This window comes from Pelecanus crispus, chromosome 10, assembly GCF_030463565.1.
Source record: "Pelecanus crispus isolate bPelCri1 chromosome 10, bPelCri1.pri, whole genome shotgun sequence".
In the NCBI taxonomy this organism is placed as follows: domain Eukaryota; kingdom Metazoa; phylum Chordata; class Aves; order Pelecaniformes; family Pelecanidae; genus Pelecanus; species Pelecanus crispus.
In genome coordinates, this window is record NC_134652.1 from 18,911,502 (window position 1) to 18,927,631 (window position 16,130).

The 16,130-nt window shown below is 38.4% G+C and overlaps 1 protein-coding gene across 3 annotated transcripts in view; it reads left to right on the forward strand.

Moving 5' to 3' along the window:
- EXOC6 (exocyst complex component 6) overlaps positions 1 to 16,130 on the forward strand; it is a 99,308-nt gene that overhangs the window by 11,488 nt on the left and 71,690 nt on the right. For all 3 annotated transcript variants that reach the window (XM_075718027.1, XM_075718026.1, XM_075718028.1), the window contains exons 2-5: positions 7,253 to 7,424; positions 8,716 to 8,763; positions 8,884 to 8,974; positions 9,883 to 9,928. In XM_075718027.1, coding sequence (XP_075574142.1) covers positions 7,253 to 7,424; positions 8,716 to 8,763; positions 8,884 to 8,974; positions 9,883 to 9,928 — 357 coding nt within the window. The remainder of the gene's footprint in view (positions 1 to 7,252; positions 7,425 to 8,715; positions 8,764 to 8,883; positions 8,975 to 9,882; positions 9,929 to 16,130) is intronic.

Here is a 16,130-nt window from a genome sequence, read left to right on the forward strand (position 1 = left end):
TCTTATGAAAGTACGGAGCTTTTATTTTTAATAAAATAAACTCTTCAAGTTAATTTTTACCTGAAGCCTGAGTACCTGAGCAGTTCTGCTTACCATTGAAAAGTTACAGCTATTGCCATAGATATAAGGGGCAAAATTACTTTAGTTCTCATTCTGATTATTCTTCCATGCTAAACACTCACCAAGTAGATTACAGTGGAAGCTGTATTCAGGTTTCTGATTATTCTCATTTTCTAGTGGGAAGATGACATAGATGTGAAGACTGGGGATGAGGAGGGAAAAAGCAAATTTGGGGTGTTTGCTGGACTCTCAAAAAATATTTTCAGGATCCTTTCCTTTTACACTTAATAACCTATATGCACTTTCTTTGCCTACCTTTCCAGTAGTCTGGGCAATATATTAAATTAATTTCTGGGCTTATGATTTTTTTTTTTTTGGCCTGTAACTTTTTATTTCCCTCCTCCTTAGTGAAATGCTGATCCTCTTTTAATCTCATTTGCACTCAAGTGTTTGATTACATGTGTTCTGGTTGCATGCACAGATAATATTTCTATGAAATCATAGCAGAAATATATTTTTGAAGCTGTACTGTAACCATTTGTGAAGACATCTGTGATAGTGGCTTAGAGTGATAATGCATATGTGTGGAGTTGTTATAGAATGGATCAGATGATTTGAGGATAATTGATTTTTTAAAAAAATTATTATTATTTTGTAAAGTGTCAGGTGGAATTCATGGCAGGTTAGGTTTTACGATTCTTGGCTGAATTTTAGCTCTCTGGAGATTAGCCTTTTTGCTTCCTCAACTGCTGGTATTTTTGTGCATAGAATGGTGCCCTCTGGTGCTTCAATAGATTCTTGCATGTAAACACAAAAAAATTGTCAGTAAGACCTATTAAATACATATTTTTCATACTGTGTCTCAGTTTTGAAAATAAAAATTTTAGGGAGGTTTTTTATGGTATAAAGTAACCTTGTTTGATTTTCTTCAGTTGGAAAATGGTTGCATATCTGAAAATTCTCCTTCATTTTTTGTTGAGATCTGAATTCAAATCTGTTTATGCTTGTCTTTCTCCCTTCAGCTCAGCTGGTAAGAAAAGATCAAGGGAAGAATATCCCTATTGCAATAAAATTGAGCCAGTGACTGAGATGTCTTTCTCTAGGTTAAGCTGTCTCTGACTATTCCTAGTTCTCTTTTTTCCTCTTTCAAGTACTTTCTGCACTACCTTGTATTTACCTAGACTGACATTAATATGACTCATATCATCCAGTTGTTGGGATGACTCAGAAAAAAAAGTCTTTGTGTCTATATGCAGAGTTCTGGGAAATATAAACAAATAACCTGCTACACATTACCAGAAAAATCCTTCAGCTCTGCTCCTGTTCTTCATGGGTGCCCTACTCGCCCCATCAATCAGGAATGAAAATAGTACCTGCCCTGCCACTGATTCGCAATATTGATGTCTAACTCATCTCTCAAGTTAATGTTCTCTCATTCCATATTGAAAATTAAGATGGTATGTTGCGAGGGTTTGGGGTTTTTTTTGTGCCAAAATCAAGTAACAAACTTCTGTCTCCGACATCAGTGATTTTCTCTTTTTTTTTTCCAGTTTGAAGACTCATACTGAGAAAAAGCTTACTCTTCAGAGGTTCATGGTGTGAATCAACCACTAGTTATCTATAGGTTCCTATAGCTGTATATATCACGGGTTGAAAGCAATTGTAATACAAACTGACCATGTCTTTCAGTTTTGCTCAGTTCAGATTTGTGCTGTATTTCAGATCACTGGGGGCCTGTGGTGGGCTGACCCTGGCTGGATGCCAGGTGCCCACCAAAGCTGCTTTATCACTCCCCTCCTCAGCTGGACAGGGGAGAGAAAAAGATGTAACGAAAAGCTCGTGGGTCCAGATAAGGACAGGGAGAAATCACTCAGCAATTACCATCGCGGGCAAAACAGACTCGACTTGGGGAAAATCAGTGTAATTTATTACTAGTCAAATCGGAGCAGGATAATGAGAAATAAAATCTGAATCTTAAAACACCTTCCCCCCACCCCTCCCTTCTTCCCGGGCTCAACTTCACTCCTGATTTTCTCTACCTCCTCCCGCCCAGCAGCACAGGGGGACGGGGAATGGGGTTTGCAGTCAGTTCATCACACGCTCAGTTCATCACACGCTGTCTCTGCTGCTCCTTCCTCCTCAGGGGGGGACTCCTCACATTCCTCCCCTGCTCCAGCGTGGGGTCCCTCCCATGGGAGACAGTCCTCCACAAACTTCCCCCACGGGGTCACAAGTCCTGCCAGCAAACCTGCTCCAGCGTGGGCTCCTCTCTCCATGGAGCCACAGGTCCTGCCAGGAGCCTGCTCCAGCATGGGCTTCCCACGGGATCACAGCCTCCTTCAGGCACATCCACATGCTCTGGCATGGGGTCCTCCCCGGGCTGCAGGTGGATATCTGGAGGTGGATACCTCCATGAGCTGCAGGGGCACAGCTGCCTCCCCAGGGTCTTCACCGCGGGCTGCAGGGGAATCTCTGCTCCGGTGCCTGGAGCACCTCCTCCCCTCCTTCTTCACTGACCTTGGTGTCTGCAGAGTTGCTCCTCTCCTAAGTTCTCACTCTTCTCTCCAGCTGCAGTCGTGCAGTTTGGTTTCCCCCCCGGCTCCGTTTCTTAAATATGTTATCCCGGAGGTGCTACCACTGCTGCTGATTGGCGGCTTGGCCTTGGCCAGCGGTGGGTCCGTCTTGGAGCCGGCTGGCATTGGCTCTGTCTAGGGTAAGCTTCTAGCAGGTTCTCACAGAAGCCACCCCTGTAGCCCCCCTGCTACCGAAACCTTGCCATGCGAACCCAATATAGGGCCCATAAAGCTGAAGAGGATCCTTGGGGTTCTTCATTCAGAAGTGTATAATGTAAACAAAATGAAAGAACTATATATTACACATGTAAAAGTTTTCTTGATAGCCTAGGTGTGTTTGCCCCTTTTTATGACACTTCCCACTGACATCTGTGAAACGACTTAAAGTGAGACAGATTTTTAGGGTAGGCATAGTTGCATGTAGTAGTAGTCTCCTGAAGAAATGCATCTGGAAGGGTTACCACTACCTTGCTCTCTTCCCAACAGAAATCTCCGTGTGTGTGTGCATGTGTGTGTTGTAAAGTCTGTTAATTTTGTCTTGTAATTTAAAAGAATTTGCTATAGGATGCTTTCAGGATTCCATGTTTCTCTCCAAGGTACTGCAATATGGTTATTTGTCTGCCTGATAGTTTAACTCAAAAGTGCAGAATTGTTATCAGGATTGCTTGCAGTGCCATAATCTGTTGAAATGTACGCCTTCAGATAATTATTCAAAGGTGGCAATTACTTTGTTTAGATACATGTAGGTAATTTTTGAAACGTATGTATGGAAAAGAAGCTTCAGTAACAGGAGTGAACCATGCTGTACTATGTGTCATGTTCCATAGTGGGTAAATCAGGTGTGCATCACCTCAGTTGCGTTTGCAGTTTTGAGAAAAAGCCTAACTTCTGTCCTTGGCCAGAGATGGCGTGGCGCTCTCGATGTACACTTTCAAAAAGACCAGTGCTTTAGGACAGACTTCCTTCGGAAGCCTCTGAAATAGCATGTCTGTAATGTCCTAAGAGTACGGTGTCTTAAGAGAGTTAGTAAACTTGTTTGTCGTCTTATTTCACACCTAGATCAGAGAGTTGTGATACAAAGTGTGAATTTCTTTTAAATACTGTGATGATTTATTTCTATAATGGTAAGCAGTTCTGTCTCAGGAGTTTCTTCACTAGTGTGCTGAAGAGGGTTGATTTGTTGTTGTTCCCACAAGATGGAGCTATATACATATGTAATTAATACGGAATTTCTACTGCTAGTGAATCTTAAGGATCTGTCAAAATACTGTTTTAGATCACAGATCACCATTTTATTAGTATCCCTGCAGAAAACAGTGTAATATAGAACATAAAGTAGTAACTCTTATTTTAATGAGGTAGGCTACTCTTGTGGTTAAGGCAGTGTGTTGGGACATACACAGTATTGATTTCTTCCTCCTCAATTTTAAACATTTATTCCCTGTATGATTTTGAATTAAATATTGCGATAGTACGCATGAGAAATATCAGTCAGTACTTTGTTTATCATCATTAAACTGAAGTGTAAGTAGCTTCAATACTGAGAAAAAAATAATAAATACTGATTCTTATAACAGTGAGTACTGTATTGCCTATGCTACATCATATGTGCTTCCAGAATTTCTGGCGTTGTCTGGAATTGTTTGATAACATTTTAAAGAGAAATCTTCTGATTGCAAACTATTTCCCTCTTTCGGTATTTTAACAGCATGTCTGCCAGTGTTGGCAGATCTGAAATGGATAAAAAGGTATCAAGACAGCCAAGCTGAACTGCAGCTACTGGATACCCCAAAATCATCAGGCAATAACTAAGTCCAAAAAAACAGTGCATTGCTACCACCAAAGAAAGTTTGGTGGTATGAACACAAGTATGGAGTTCCTCTTGCACCATCTTTTTACAGTCTTGTTCTCATTTTAGTATATTTGGTCTACTGTGTTTTACTACTGTTTTCACTTACAGTTATGTTACACCACTTACAGTTACGAGTTCACAGCAATAGATGGAAGTCTCCTGTCTTTGTGATAGTGATACTCCTTTCTCACTTCCCTTTGAGAACATTGGAAGGAGACCTAAACTTGGAGACTCCTTCCACCCTTAAATGAAAGGCTCAAGGAAGCAATAATAAATTGGAACTTTTTGCTGATTTTCGCTTTAGCATCCAGTGCAGTATATATGGTGAGTCCAGCCCATTCAGGGGAAGCTGCTGCATGCCTCATATCTGTGAAGGCACTATATGATGCCTCTGGTCCTCCTAATCTTTTTATTTCTTCTTGAGCAACGGTACTCTGGAGACAGGTGGATGTCCCTCTTATGACCACCCTATAGGTTCCAACATTGCTAACCCTTCTCTTATAGAGACGGAGCAGCACTCATGTAACCAGCCTGTACTGTATATTTTGGAGCACTACAACATCAGTTGTTGAGCCTTTTTCTCAATCCTTCCCCATTTATTTACAGGTAGCAGTGATATGATGTACATGCTTCCTCCCATGTCCTCAGATACAGAACATTATGTTGCCTAATGAGAGCTCACAATGCTGACTATGCGTCTTGCACCCTTCTTTCCTCCCAGGCCAGGTTGCTGCTTCTCCCTCCAGCCAGTACCAGGTTCTGGGAGCAAGTGTTTCCCACTGGCAGGTGTGGGTCACTCAGCCCTTTAAACCTCAGTTGTCCTGGGCAGCCTTGAGGGATCCCTTTCAGGCAGTCCGACAGGAGCCTCAAGAGGAGAGTCTGACTGTCACACATTTGCTCCTTCCAGCTGTCATTTCAAACTGTGATGGGTAGAAAGGGTGAGGGCTTTTCTTCCTCTTTCTAAACCATGTAATGCGTCAACAACCTTGGATTTTCCCCTGGTGCAATTGGGAGGAAGGAGATTGCCTTTCAGTACCATAGCCTGATTTTCCTGTCAATCATAAGCAAAAGGGGGATATTCTAGGAACATTGTATTGAATAGGTAAATATCTATAGCAAGCAGGCTATCAGATATTGGCTTTCTTCAAGACAGCTTATTACCTTTCTCATTTCTCTAACTTCAGTTGCTTCTCTGAGTATATTCTCTAAGGTCGAAGGAACTCAAAAAGGATGAAGCATCTTCTTACAAGAGTCTTTTCAATCTCTTCTATACCCTTTTCTTCCTTGAAAGGTCAAGTTCTTCTCAGACACTCAACTGTAGGTTTGTTGAACAGGTGGTGATGACCCCAGATCTTGGCAGAGCCCAGCTGTCTGGTTAGAAAAGAGGATCTTGAAGAATATGGGAAGTCATACTTCTCCAAGAAGGCTAGTAGGGAAGTACTTTCTCTCTACTCAAGAGTTTTAGAGGCTTTGACTGACTGTTGCCTGGGTCTTGAACTTAAGACTGTACTTCTACAAGCAACATTGAGACCATTGGAACTTCAGCCCCCCCCCCCCCCCCCCCCCTTAAGATTTTTTAAATTTTAATTTTTTTTAAAGCAGCTTTTCCTTACAGATTTCTGGAGAACACTTTGTAATTATGAAAGGAAGTTAGAGGCTAAAAAAAGCAATTTAAAGATTTTTGATCTCCTGCTTTTTCAAATGCTGCTTGTTTGCAGTACAAACATGTTTGTATATGTATGACTATATCATCCTTGTATTGTCGCTCTTACTCTATCTGAACAGCTGCTTCAAAAATTACCTGTCTTTGCTATTGTTGCTATATCAAGTTAATTAATGAAATTTTGGAACTGCCTTTGCCTTTCCTTTTTTGGGAGAATTCATACCTTTGATTTCCAGTGCAGTTCTCTGTAATACCTCCTTTCTTGCTTCCACTACTAAAGTCTAAAGCTTTAAATTGCCCCCATCTCCTTTGCTCACTCTCGTGCTTGAGCATTTTTCCACGCAGCTTTCTATTTCTGATGCGGCTCAACAAGCTACGCCGGTAATTTCTCCTGGAGCCATGTTTCCTGCTTGAGGTTTATATGTGTACTATTGAACTAATTAGTAAAATAAACCGGAAGACTTGATGCTAACCATTCCTGAAAGTTAGATCCCACTGAGGTAGCAGCCTTAGACATGTGCACGTCATGGTTTTGCTTTAGGAGACGTTGAGCGCGGGCAGGAGGAGGCAGGGAGCAGTGGGGATTGCCTTCCGCCAGGGGTCTGGCTGCTGCCGCACAGTGCTCCGGCTGTTCTGGCTGGAAGCATCCAACCCTGATTTAGTTGGATAACTCTGATGTTAGGAATACCAGAAATGCAAATTTGTATGTTTGCACTTCTTTATATTTAGCAAAGAGTGGAATTTGATGGAAAAGCGATCCATGCTATTTGAGGTGGTCAGAGAAACCGATTCTTTTGTACCCGTATTTGAGCATTAGGGCATAAATAACAGACCAGTGAGGCTCAGGTCAACCGTGATGTAACTGGTTAAGCACCTGGATTAATGCCATAAGGGCTGGGTTCAATTCTCAGTTTTGCACCATCTCTTTCTTTTAATGCTGATTTTGGTGGAATGGATCACAAATGATGCCACCGTAACATCAAGTTTGTGTGCTTTTTTTTTTTTTTTTTTTTTTGAGAGAGAGAGATTTCAATAAAGATCCTTGCATACTGTTTTTAACTGGGGGAAAAAGTAAACTTTTATTTTCTTATTTGTATTTAACAGGTCTGTATATGATGACCAACCAAATGCACATCAGAGGTTTATGGAAAAACTAGATGCCTGCATACGTAACCATGACAGGGAGATAGAAAAGATGTGCAATTTTCACCATCAGGGCTTTGTGGATGCTATTACAGAACTTCTTAAAGTTAGGGCTGATGCAGAAAAATTAAAGGTAAGGAAGTTTTTCAGAGTTTTATATGCCATTGAATATATCGTTGAATTTGAAAGAAGGAACTTGGCTCTTTTACTGAAGAATAAGAATTTAGTGATTATCACGTACACTCTGATGTTTGCAACAATTTTTTAAAAGTGGATTATTTAGGATTTGTGACTAGAGCTGTGTTGCCTGATCCAGTAATTTACATTTACGAAGCTGAATATTTTATTAGATCTAATTCTGATTTTATTTTTTTTAATGTATGTTTTCAGAAAACATTACCAAAATTATTTTGCCCTTTTTAAAGGCTTTCTCAGAAGGTAAACAACAACAAATGGTAAAGCCAGTATTTCTTACATAAGTCTTTTTCTACTTATGCATTTATATATCAGACCTTAGAAAAATTTAAATTCTTGATTAGAAAAATAAAAATACTGCAATTATGCATGAAAAATACATTTTATTTACTCTGTAATGAGTAGGAGAGTAGGTAGAGTTAGTAGTTTTCATGAGAACTAAGATTTACTCCCAAATCAGAACGCAGAATAGTGAATCATGAGATCCCTCCCTTTTAGCTCTCTTTACACTTTTGAGAGCAAAATATGCACACCAGACAGAATGAGCATAGTTCATCAGAGGTTATGATTAGAAGAGCATTATATAAAGGATATTCAGATAACAAGAGACCAAATACAGCGTCAATGAGGTCATTGAGCATCTTTGTTCAGAAATTAATGAGATTTTTAATAAACTAGAATGTGCTTCCTTATTATGATGACCTAATGAGTCACTTACTATGTGGGAAAATCTGAGGTCGAGCTTTGCCTGCACCTGCAGCATTAAAATGTTGCTGTGGTTTGGAGATTTCCACGTTTGATGTTAATCAACCACCCGGTGTTTGCATTCAGCAAAGTATGAATGTTTAATTACCATAAAATGCAATCACCATTTCTTACAGACAATGAATGGCCCATAGAGCTCATTGAGGTTATCAAAAAGGGACCAGTGGTCAATTGGGTCAATGATTTGAATTGTTTGACAGACCTACAGAAACAAGGAAAGTTCAAAAATCCCAAGTAAATTTGAGAAGTTTGCCACAGAATCTGTTAGAAAGAACTGTCATAAGTAATTGAAGTTAACAAAAGCCCTTTGCGATCAAAAGTTCAAGTTCAAGCTGTAGAGTTAATTTGAATTTGCATTTCTTTGTTCTAAGTTTCTCATGAAGCATGATCTGATTACAAGGGTGAGCAGTCACATCAGGGCAATATATGCATATTTGTCTAACAAAGGTGAAATTATTTTTAAGGTCCAAGTTACTGATACCAACCGAAGGCTTCAGGATGCTGGGAAAGAGGTGAGAAAATGGTGCTTCCTATATGGGCATTATGAATATTTGTAGCAGATTAAATTTATTTGCATAATTCAATTGTTATTGTCTTTTTTTTTTTTTTTTTTTTTTTTTTAAATCTCTAAGGTGATAGCCCAAACAGAGGAAATCATCCGATGCAGAGTTCAGCAACGGAATATTACAACAGTTGTGGAAAAACTACAGTTGTGTCTTCCAGGTGAGTGACCTGTAGCTAAATATGATGGCAAATTAAAGTACTACACAACAGCCAAAACTGAAAAGAATTTATTTTTTAAGTTGTTGTCCTGTAACATCCAGTTTAATAAAAAAATTAATGGGTTTTAAAAAGATGTCAACATGTAAGTTCCATGTCTTTTATAATATTTGACGTAGAGCAATTATGCCACTTTTTGAGAAGACAGTGAGACATACAAATGATGCAAACAATGTAGCCACATACAGCTTTAAATGAAGTAATATTTTGAATATGATAAACAATGAATTTGTTGCTTAAGAGGGTGGATTTTACTGTTTGAATTCTTGGGAAAATACTAATGATTATTTCAACATTGTACTTCTAGCTCTGTGTCATTACAGGCTTTTTTTTTTTTTTTTCGTAAAACATAAGGGCTCTAAGTGATGTATCAGAAAGGTAATAGAATAGGATTGCACACGGCTCTATAAGGGTTTTATCCTGTTTGTGATATTGGTGTAAAACAGATTAGAGAATTTTGCTTTGTAAAGTCTTGCTGTCGACTTCTTATGAGTACAGTAGGTGGTACTGTTGCCATTTAATGGAGACAGGTCATAGACTGGAAATGCAGATAAAGTTACGGTATGTAGTAAGTGAATGAATATGCTTGATATAGATACAGTGTCTACTGTTTTGTTTAATCTTAATTCTTTTTCGTTTAAAAGCTGTTAAGAGCTCAGGGTTTTTTTCTTAGTTGCTTTCTAGAGTATTTTTTGCTAGTTTTATCAGATTTATGTTACAGTAGGAATTAAATAAGGTAAGTTTAGCGTATCCTTTTCTAGAGTTTATTTTGTCCTTTACAGTATGTTTTCCTCTTTGATTAACTAAAGCCACAGTAAGATCCATGGGTTAATCTGCTTGTTTTTATGCAGTGCTGGAAATGTACAGCAAACTAAAAGAACAGATGAATGTAAAAAGGTGAGTGAACTTATTTCTGTGAGTAAAATACAACATTTGTAAGTAAACTGATAGAATAGCAAACACTAATGTAGAGAAGTAAATATTCCAAGTTCTGTAGCTTGGTATGTGTAGTCTTCTTTTCATAACACCTTGTCTGTGCTTCAGGAATGTCATTGTAAGTGAACAAATGTTATATTAAATATAAAGACTTTTAGAAGCTTAGCGATTGATATGAAAAATAATGCTTACTTAAATAAGCATGACATGCAGTGAAATTATGATTATAAAGTGTGAAGTAAAGTGTATTATTTTTTAATACTTAAAAAAGTTTAAGAAGCAAGAACAATAAGATCCTTAGGGAGTAAAGATCTTTCAGAGTACGTTAATACCTGATTAATATATCATAATGTATTTAAATCAAAATCATAATCCAAGAAAAAGGAACATTTCACTCCACATGCCTTTCTTTAGACCTATCTGGTATCTCTATGCTAATCTTTTGTGTATATGGGACTATGAGAATGAAGTGCAGAAAACGTATTGTGGTTTGGTTTTTTCTCTCTCTGTGACAAATTGACTTGTTAAAAACAAATTAAAATTGTAATTAAAAATAAATTTCTAGAATAATGGTTTCTAGCTGGTACGTGACCAGTTGCTCCTTCCTCTGTTGTATCTTCACTTTTCCATCTTCTCAGAGTGCCACTCTCTGCTGCTGTAATCCCAGTATCCCCAGTTCTCTCTCTGTGGCAGCTTGGCTGCCTCTGCCCCCCGTAGCTGTCATCCTGTCCCGCCGGGGCTGATGCTGCTGCCTTGCACCTCACACCCACCCACCCGAGGAATACTACTGCCGCTGTTTTCTTCCTCCTGATTTCTACAGCATCATTGCCACCTTCATCCCTGCCTGCTTTTCATACAACCTCAGTCACACCAATTGCTCTGTCTTCCCTTATGGATTCATGATCATTGTCATTGCCTCTTTGCGTGCCTGGCACCACTGCAGGGAGCTCCTGCTAACAAGTCTGTCTGGACCTGACTGTTTCCATTTGGCACTAGCTATGCATAGTCAAGTGTCTACAGGGCTACTGTGTCATCTAGATTTACTTTTGGACTGTTTGTCTGGATTTCTGTTGTCTGGCTAGCCAACACCTCCTGCCATACCGCTGAACATCTGAAAACCCTCAACAACGGCCACTGTGTATGAGTAAATCATCTCTAAAGCCTGTGTGCAGACATGTCCAAAATGCATCAGATCTAGCGTACACATCGGATCAATCAGCACTGCCGCAAATCTGATGCATCTTCAGCAGTGGTATATGTGCTACATGATACCTGTGCACACATGCTGTCTGGGAGGTCTTCTGCAGAAATATAAGAGCTTTAAGAATAACATAATAGCTATGGCATTATGCTGTCTCTTACTGCAATCAAAACTTGCTAAATGTGAAGCAGTGTGGTAGATCTTATCAGCTTGACTGCTATACACTATTTCCTCTGAACAGGACACTGGTTCGACATCTGCTTAGAGTAGCTGGCAGCATGTTGTTGCAGTGCTCTTGGAGCAGCTCAGCAGAAAGATGTAAACAGTCTGGCGCCCTTGCTACTCTGGTCAGAGAACAGACTGCAGGGTGTGCTGTGTGAATCGCACCGCTTCCGTCTGCAAAGTGGTCCGTAGAGTGTGCTATGTTTAGTGTGTTGAAAATATGGAAACACTGGGATCAAGGCCTGCATTCTACCATTCCCTTGCTCTGTCAGGCAAGACAAGCAGCATCCCAGTTTTAGAACTGCAAGGGACGTTACAGTTCCTGATGTCATCATGGAGAGATCACTTAGGTGAGACAAAATTGCAGATGGCTTTTAGCATTTTGACTCCATGTTCACTAGTAGTTTTGTGGAGTCCACTGATGGCTGATGTGCTTTCTAAGAAATCATCAGTACTCTTTAAAACTAAATTTCTATTAAGAGATTCAGATCTGAGAATTTTCCTGTGGAAGGAGTTGCCAGACAGGAAGTCTTAAAAGTCAAAGGACGATACACTGAATTGAAGGGTTTGGACATGTCGTTGTCATACCATAAAAAGATCTAAGGGAGAGAGGAGATGCCATAGTTTTGATGTACTATACCTTGAAATCACATGGAGTGCAGAAGGTTTAGACTCTGCTGCAGGCTACTGCTCCAGCTCAGAAATCTCTTTCATTAGCTACACTACAGTTACTACTTTGCCTATGACTTACAATTCCCTATAATACAACCTAGAGGTGGGTATCCTGTGGAACTTGCAGGTAATTCGAATGGTAATTTCCTTGTGGCTTAGCAGGCAACAAATCCAAAGAGTGAGTGTATCCTGGCCTTTATCACTAAGTGATTGAGCAATAGCAAGGACAGTGCAGAGACCTGATAGCTGATACGTGCAGGTACAAAGAATTTCAAAACTGACCTTCCTAAGTTTTGCTGTGAAGCTTTCCTGGAAGAGTCAGAAAGAGGAGCATTTGTAATCCCTCACTTAAAAAAAACAACGAGGGATGTTTATTTGAGGCAAAGATAATTTTTCTCATAAACCTTCACTGAGGTTGTTAATGCAGCAAAGCTTTCATTGGTCTTTTAAAAAAAGACCTCTTCTTTTGACTTTTTCTGCTTGCAGCCTTTTAGAATATATTTTCATTATTCCATTGTCTTACAGTCTTGCACTATGAATTTCTAATCTTTAAAGGAAGGGTAGAAGAAAGTGTGGATATTCTATACTTCTGGGGGATAGTTGTTTTAGGATAAAGATTGGAATTCCGTTTCCTTTTCTCCATGGCAGACACCTTTTAAGATAATGCAGGATTTTGGGGCTGGAATACATACTGGTTTATGCAGATAGAATGGAGGTTTACTGAGGAGTCTAAAAAGCCATCTATTGATAGCAACTTTTGGTCCCTGTGAACATGGGCTACGTTTGAACTGATGACCTAGAGGTGAAAGGCTCTGTATCCTATTTATCTGTTTCCTGAGCCATGCATAACACAAGTTGACAAGAACTATAGTTGTGAGAGGAAGTAACTGCAGAATCTGCTCTAAACAGACACAATTGGCTGGAAAGAGTTATGGAGGGTTTAATGTCTTAGCTGAGGAAGCACAAGGGAGAGGCGTGGTTTCTCCACTGCTCTCCAAAACACCTAGCGGGGGCTATGCATGTAGACCGAACTACCTAGATCTTTAATTTTAAGTCAGAGATAAGATCATCACATATTTTATACAGCTCTGATACCATGGCCTTTGCGTTTAGATCTTGGTATGTGTCTCTGGAGAAAGCTCCCAGCTGCTTCAAGAGATTGTGGTCTAATTGGGAATTGTTAGAACTGGTGTTTTTGCAAGTCTTCTTCCACAATGAGTATTACAAAAAAAACCCCAAACTCGCCATACAATGAAAATAATTGAAGAAATCAATCTGCTAAGGTTGTTGCTGAATCTTCTTGAATCTACTTTGAGAAGGACTAAAGAAAGAGTATGGTCTTTCAGGGTGAGCTTTTTGCCCTGAAAGACTTAGATTTGTTTTCTGAAGTTACTATAAGCTTTCTTCCAAACTGTGGGAAAGACAGAGTTGATTAGTTATTTAGGTTACTAAGTCTCACTGAGACAGTCATGCAGCCTTTCTCTGCATAAACCTTCCAAGCATTCAAACAAACCTGAGGACATAAAGGATGCAAATAGGAAAGCTTCATAATTTATACAATTTGGTTCTACCCATGTCTGTAAAAAAAACCCCATCAAAACATATATTTGCTACTGAACTGTCAGCTGCTTGCTTTCTCACTGTTCTCACAACCCTATTTGTGTGATAATTTCTATTTTTTAAAAAAAATCTATCATGTCATTATGGATGAAAAAGGTATTCCACAGATCTTGGGGTTTTTGCACAGCAACTCTTTAATCTGATTTTCAGAAATACTGCGCTTTGGACTCACTTTACAGAAGTTTCAGAGTTAGTAGTGCCTTGATCTCAGTTCATAGTCCTTTGGGGCAACTGATAAAATTGGTGTGCTGGGGAAGTTTAAAAATTAGGTTTAGAATTGTTAAGGTAACTAGATTTAAAAACAAAATAAATAAATAATTGTTACTGTGGTGAAAAGTTTTCAATTGCAATTTCAATACATCATCTTCAAGAACTCTGTGAATGTGACTTTTCTATAGTATTATTGAAGAATTCCAATAAGGTCCCTTAAATTTGTTTGGTAGAGTACAAAAAGTTTTTCATATTTACTTAATGGAAATGTAGTAAGCAGGAATATACAGTATTTGCCTCTGAGGGAAGCACAAAAGTTGGAGAACACCACTAATTTTTCTTTGTAAATTAAGTTTGTTTCCTTAATTAAAATAAAATGAGAATTTTAAGGTTATTGTCTCTCCTCTTATTTTTTTCAGCAGGAAATTTTGGGACATGACTACATGTTTCTTTATTCAAAAGGCTTGTGTACAAATGCATTATTCGCAGTAAAATTCACAGCCTTTGAGTTCAACTTGTTCCTGTCCTATGTAGCTTCTTGACTGGTCTAGTTTAACTTGATGGGGCTTTTTTAGTAAGTTACAATATTTCTCTTAACTGCATCCAAATGACATTGCGTTCATAAAAATCTTAAAAGTTCTCTCTGTCATTTAAAACATAACTTAATACTTTGTGTACACTAAAGTAATGGTCACTTTCTTTTTCTTTTGGATTTTTTGTGTGTTGACATTTCAAATTCTAATACAGACCTGACTACTTTGTGCCTGGGACATGGACATTTTGTAAAAAGCCAGCTCAATTTTAGACTATGATGATGCAAACCACTAATGCTAATCTTCTGGGGGTTTTTGGTGGGGTTTTTTGTTTGTGGTTTTTTTGTTGTTTTTTTTTTTTCTCCCCCCAGTCCTGCTTCTTGCTGGTTTTAGAAGTTTCCATTTTCATAGTTTGGAGATGTTAGTAAAATCCATCTTACAGTTTTCTGGTTCTGATGACAAGATGGATCAATTCTGGACAGTCTTGTCATATGATGCCTATTGGTGTTTCAAACTTGTGCCTTCAATTTCAAAGCTTACATTATAAATTTTGCATTGGGGAACATATTCCTAGAAGATTAGCTCAGAAGAATAGACAGAGGACTGCTATATTTATATGAAAAAACTAACACTGAAGATACTTCTTTAACTCATTTATAGCTAAATGAGTTAATCTACCTTATATGATTGATAATATATGATGGGAACTAATAATATTGTTGTCAAAATCTTCAGCATTGAGTTAAATGTATGGAATGTTTTTAGAGTAAAATATACAAATACATAATTCCATGAAATGATACGCAAAACTTTTTAGTTTAAATCCTGACTTGCAGGTAACCTTCAAATTAATAAGACTTCAGTGCTTCATCAGAACAGATGTTAAAAGGGCAAGGTCCTGAGCTCCATATATATATAAATATATATATATATATAAAAAAAAATTTAAAAAAAAATCAGTAAGGGACTCTAGAATGGATTTACAATGCATTATGTTAATTCTGATCTTAGAGACAGCAGTCAAAAACCTTCCAGATGAGCTAACAGTGTTCTGATAAGCTGATCCGTATAATTTAAATAAAAACCTTTTATACGATTTTGATGCTACTGTGGTTTTATTCCCCAGAAGTCTCACCATGTGGCACTCTTGGTCATTTACTATTTAAAAAACCAAAAACCACACACATAAAACCCCCAGACCCTTTCTTATCTGCAACATTCCTGTTGCCTTATGTATATTTTATATAAACCAAGTATATAATAATCAAAGCTCCTAATTTACACTTGAAACCTCTTTATTTGCAGTCTCCTGAAAGCAGTTGTGTTCTGGAATAAGAGAGAAGGTTTTTCCCATCCTCCAGCTGTGGTGAACTGTTAGTTTAGAAATATCTTGATTGAGCAAATTCAAAACAATGTGTTTATTTCAGAATAGAACAAGAAATTATGACTGAAGTATTGCTTGTCTACAGAAGGGGAGCCAGCAGCTTGAACTGTATTTCAGTTTGAAAATGTTTACTCATTATATCTACAAAGTAATATCCAGAAGCAAAAGAACTGGAAAGGATGCTTTCCTAGGTTTTCTTGAACATTTGAAGGGACTTGCTCATATTCAGCTTTTCCCTTTCAAAATTATTTGGTAATTTTTCCAATACTGATTGTGTAGGACTTCCAGGAATTAAAAAGAACTAAGGTTATAATATGAAAA